We start from the raw sequence: 5,870 nt of genomic DNA on the forward strand, positions 1-5,870 counted from the left end.
TGGCGGACTATATTATGTCACATAATTTTCATGAATATAGATTTTATAGATGATTTAACGGTAAACTTTTCGTTGTGTTTTATTATTAGTGAATCACAGAACAAGCTCATTGAGAAAAATATGTATTTTAGATTGAAATTGTAATTTTCATTTAATAGGGTGTGGTCATATCGGTATCTATAAATAATAGCGTTTACCATAGATATATTATCCTACTGACGTATAATATATCTATGGCGTCTACAGTACGCCGTTTCCTAGCAACGGCCCTAAGGTCATAAAGCGCATGCGTAGCAGTCGTCTCTTTCTAATGCATAGCCAATCATAGAGATAGTTGTTTCACATTTGAACTCTTTGATATCCTATGGTTCATGTTTCCCTAGTACTCGCGTTGTTGTTTCATAACAACCGGCAAACCGTCGCTAGGGCTAATTCACAAGCGACATACGTCATCATCTCTCATCATTTACTGAAAGAATCAGACATTTTTAATCATAGGATCTTTTTTTGTAATAATAAAAATGTGTATAAACACATAAAATAAGTATAAATTTATTCATACTCTTCATACTCAATTGCAACAATCATGTTATCTTCGATTTCTTCTCCTCGAAAAACAAAAAAGTAAAACCCAAAATTTTGACATTTAACCCGAATAAGTGCCGACGCACACGTCGGATCGATTTATCTTTTGTCACTTTATTTGTGATGGTAAGCTCAAGGTCCCTACGAAAATTTGGCTTTCCCGGAATTTTCGTTATTTGGTCACATAGATGTATACCTATGTCATTGTTTGTTCACTATTTTTATGTGTAATTTGACCGGGCTAAAAGTAATAAGGCCTATTTAAATAAAATTCGATAAAGTTTTACGAAACTTTTTTCACTATGTAAGCTGACATTTATTGAAGTCTGATTTCCGATGTGATTTCGATGTCATTTTATGTCATCTTTTTTAATAAATAGTATAACTTTATAATTCAAAATAAAAATTGTCTAATGTAATAATCATAGCAGCATCACATCCACTTCAATTTTGTTTTCAGATACGGTATATTCAACGTAAAGTTCTGGACATATTATCGTCCAATATTTTTGACATTAAAATTGCACATCAAAATACACAGGATTAGAAAATTGTGCCTTAAAGTATTTTGATAGTAGGTAAATATCTAAGGATCGGGTTTAGATATAGATGGACACGGACACTTATCAAACTACGTACTTCCGTAACTCTGATGAAAGCCGACAGAACGACACCTGGAGACATCACTGTGGTTGTATCCGCACCAGTGATAAGCTGAAGCAAATATTGAAGTCTTTTCCTACCACGCCACCGCCATCGCCATCTCATTATGAATTTCCTAATACTTCGGTAAGTCGGATTTTCTATGGATTTTCACCGACTTCCAAAAAGCAGGAGGCACTATGTTTAACCGTACGTATTTTTTACTACGCTTTTTATAGCATACTAGCTGACCCGGTAAACTTTGTACCGCCTCAAAATCTATTTATCAAATATATTTCATATTAAATATAGCCTATGTTACTCGCAGATAATGTAGCTTTCAAATGGTGAAAGAATTTTAAAATAGGTCCAGTAGTTTTTGAGCCTATTCATTACAACCAAACAAACAAAGTTTTCCTCTTTGTAATATTAGTGTAGATAAATAGAAATCGAATATAGAATCACAGGCGCCGATGGATATCTTCAACCACCTCTAGATAGAATAGGGTTTCTACTTAAAGCCAATCACAGATGAGTTGTCTTGGGGAATGAGATGGTCATATCATTATGTAGATAAGTCTAAATCCTTCGATCCACATCCTTCGATTGAAACTTAACAAACTATTCGTCAAACTTTCAAATTTTGATGAGTTAGACAGTTACTTATCTATTGAAAATCTTTAAAAATAGCCCGAAAGAGAGTTCTTAGGAAGATAAACAAGACCTACATTACATATCATTAAGTACGAATTGCTACGAAATTTTTAAGTATCCACTTATTGGTTATGTAAATGTAATTTATTTAATTTTCTGTTTCAGTTGAATAACACTTGTATCTCTGCTTACTGTACGGGTGTCCACAAACCTTTGCCTGTGATAGTGGTTACAGATCAGACCCCAAAAACTATACCAGCAGTTACATCGGCTGAAGATGTTCCAAAAACTGTAAAAAGTAACGTGAGTTTGACAATATTTTACATTAGATAATTGAATTATAAATAATATCTAACTTTATTTTGTAAAGTAATAACTACTTTTTGGAATTCTAATACCTAGTTAACTTTTAGAGGGATTATATTGTAAGTACCCAACGTGACTTTTCTATGAGATTCTTTATAGTGCTCGATTTGTGCGAACGATATAGTCCGCAATATCACCTTGAGCTACGATACAATTTAAGCACATGGTACACTTAGACACTTATTTCTGCGATATCAAGTATTGCTGCAGTTCACACATACCTATATTAAGCTTTATGAAAAGATTGTATTGTCGTAGCATTCTATCTAAGGTCTATGCGTAGGTTTGTCAAATGGTACCTGATCTATGTGGACGAAGTGCCTTATGTTAATGCTATGAAAAAGTTGTACAAAGATGCCGATTTGTCTCAGATCTTGCGGAGTTACTAATGGTGGTTCGTGAACCGAGATAGAATCTGGTGCGATCGTGACGCGGCGCGCCCGCGCACACTCATGTTCCTAGAGGACATAAACCTCCTATCATAGTTATCTAATTTTTGGTGGAACTCGTGTGGACAATTCGTAAAACTAAAGAAAAGAAAATTAATTACATCGATGTAACAGTGGGTTTTCTCCTCTGTGGGTGGGTCTATTATTATGTGCTATTATTATGTTGAAATCGCTTAAAGCTTTCAAAAACCTATATAGAAATAATAGATCGGACAAAGGGAAAGCGTCAAATGAAATAAATGCCAAATATTGACGACCCGCGTGGCGGAGCGGTTACCATATCGGTCTGACGCGCAGAGGGTCCCGGGTGCGATTCCCGGCCAGACAGAAAGCTGGATGATGAATTTAGATTTCTGTTTCTGGGTCTGGGTGTTTGTGTATTTGTCTCTGTGTGTGTCCATGACACCCACGACACAGGGAATCCTAGTGTGGGGCTGTGAGAGTAGTAAAAAAATATATATCAATTAGTCGAAGATGTCAGTGTGAAGCAGGACGAATGTTTTTGCTCAATAACAAAAGAGATTTAATACAATCATAATAAAATATGTGCGTCTAAGATACTGTTAAAACAATATGTTAAGAAGATTATGTCTGAATAGTCTTTATTTTAATGACTCAATTGTCGATAGCTTCTTTGGTATGTTATGGACGAGTGTCGATTATTTCGGACGGTACTTATTACGGCGACAATAATTGATGCTAATTCTGTTCGTTCCACCGACGTTATTTGCCGACGGAACTAATCATCTACAGTAAATTGTTTTAGATGTTCCTTGTCGAATGTTGTAAACGGATTTTGGTTGCAAGTAAACCTTGTTCGATGAACTTAAGTTAAGATTACCGAGCCGTAGTGTTTGTTAATGTTTAATTAACACATTAGATACAGATCTCTCTAGGTTACCGCCAAGTGAATTCTACGTAGGTGTATTTTCCGCACTGAATTATAAAAACTTTAAATTAATGATAATACGATGTTATCTTAATTGTTATCTGATTCAGGGTTTTAATAAGAATTTTAAGACTGTAGGAATTTGATACTGAAACATTTTCTACATTGAAAAATCTAATTTTTTTTGTTCGAAATATGTTCACATTACTGATTGATGTATGTGCTGAAGTATTTTCTTCTTGGGAAACGTTTTTTCATTCACCTGATTCTATGATCTCCGCGTATGGGATTGGGTTCCTGTAGCAAATATGTTGTGAGGCTACCTATTCATATTTTGTAAGTATTGGTATCCTTCTAAAGGCTGGATATTTAGTACCAGCCTTTAGAAGAAGATGAAACGAACCTTACTTGTTCTTAATTATCCAGGATACGAGCAAGTCATGGCGCATGGTGGGAGAGCTGGTCCAGCTCTTGCAGCTGTCCGTGACTGCTACTGCCTTGGCTCTATACTACCTCATCTACTGTTATATGCAGTTAGTGTATTACACGCTGAGAAGCGCTCTGTACTTTCATAATGCTGATGGGTAAGATCTTTATCATCAGCCTTTTATTATTATAATAGTTCCAGTACTTGGTTTTCCCCTTGAAGAAGAAATTTACCCTTAGTTCACGTTCGTTAAGTGCTTGTAGATTGAACATATTTTTTGGAATTGTTGGAAACTGTTAGGTATGAAAGTTTCATTTGATATTTTCCTTAAATATTCATTAAGTGATAATTCACTTGTAATAAGCCAATAAACCTGTGCCAATAATATGATACAGTGTAAAATAAAGTTACAAAACTCCAAAATCGTATTGAAATACTTATTGAAAAATTACATTCTATATAGTCGTATCTGTCCAAAATTTTAAATATTTCATCTACAGAGAAAAAAGCAAGTAAACTTTTTGTTCATTGCCTGAATCACTCTCCTAAATGTTCATTCATTGAATTACAAATTGATTCACAAGAGTAATGTTTTCAGTTAGGTATTTAGTTGTGCTAAGTGATTCAGCGCTGGAGATAGGAATGAGACATAAACACTAAGGATTTTCCAGTCTGAAAAGTTGATGCAGATTATTTAATTAGTCTGTGAAATGATTCTAGCGTGGGAAGCGCAAATATCGTCTGTTATTAATGTTAGAAAGAATAGCAATTTTTAATAAATGTATACTGTATTTAGAGCATTACTGTGCCAAAGGTTAATGTTTTTATAATATGAACGTATGCACTTAATGGTAAGCGGCTACATCCGTCCATAGACACCTATAAACAACCCCAGATTAGATAAGAGATATCTGAAGTCAGACATCGATGCTGAGGACCAAGTTGGGTAATATACTCGTATAAGAAATTGTCGCTCTTCCTAACAATGGCTGCCCAATAAGGAGAAATAAGCAGAAATTTTATAAAATGAAATATAAATGTATAAACGTATGCACATGCAGTCTCCAAAATGTCCTTAAGCAATTTATGGGGAGGTCTCAAACCTCCCCATAAATTCTCTAGAGTACTAGAGAGAGTAGATTAAAGCTTCTTAATCTACCCTCTCTAGATTCGCCCCTGCTTAGTAAGTTCTATATTTGTAGGTGCTACACAGACACTTCAGTGAGATTTTAAAATAGAATCTGTTTTTTCAGGCCCATGAAGGTTACAATAGGCGTAGTGACTGTGACATCTGTCATTGTGGGATTCAATTTAATTATTCGAATGGAGCGACTTATTGGTATATTTCATTAACAGTACATAATTTATAAATTAAACATTTTTGACACGTGAAATATTAAAGTCCGCTATGTAAATTATAAGTAAATTAAAAAAGCTTTAACTATTTGGCATTTGTTACAAATACATTCGTTTTAATAAAAATCATAAAGTATTGATTTATGTTTTATTTTTTCCTTATTCCTCTTTATTAACTAAGATTAAGTTAAAATAACTTTCATATTTACGGCTGATTTAAATAATTAATTTTCATTGTTGTGTTGGGAAAATCAATAAAAATCTGTCAAGTGGTTTGATGAACGTTATTACACGACAATTACTTTTCACATAATTACGAAAATAAGTAGGAAATAATTACGATTAAAACTAGTCTTCAATAGATAGAAAAAAGTTCCTGCTTTAATTTATCAAGGTTTAATTGCTTGTTGACTTTGTCAATTGTGCGGACGCGATTTTTCGGATTGACCGTAAAGTCGGCGGTCACCTGGACGTTTCTTCGAATAATTTAGGAAGCGATTAA

At 34.1% G+C, this 5,870-nt stretch overlaps 1 protein-coding gene across 1 annotated transcript; it reads left to right on the top strand.

Annotated features, from left to right (window-relative positions):
- Positions 1 to 888: 888 nt before the first annotated feature.
- On the top strand, positions 889 to 5,439 carry LOC140757910 (uncharacterized). Its single transcript, XM_073093788.1, has 4 exons — positions 889 to 1,374; positions 2,047 to 2,184; positions 4,012 to 4,169; positions 5,266 to 5,439. Exons 1-4 carry the CDS (start codon positions 1,195 to 1,197, stop codon positions 5,363 to 5,365), a joined length of 576 nt encoding a protein of 191 aa, XP_072949889.1. The 5' UTR covers positions 889 to 1,194; the 3' UTR covers positions 5,366 to 5,439.
- Positions 5,440 to 5,870: the final 431 nt, after the last annotated feature.

Source organism: Epargyreus clarus, unplaced genomic scaffold (assembly GCF_041222505.1).
Source record: "Epargyreus clarus isolate Ecla_fem2 unplaced genomic scaffold, WU_Ecla_fem_2.2 ptg000001l, whole genome shotgun sequence".
NCBI classification, from domain to species: domain Eukaryota; kingdom Metazoa; phylum Arthropoda; class Insecta; order Lepidoptera; family Hesperiidae; genus Epargyreus; species Epargyreus clarus.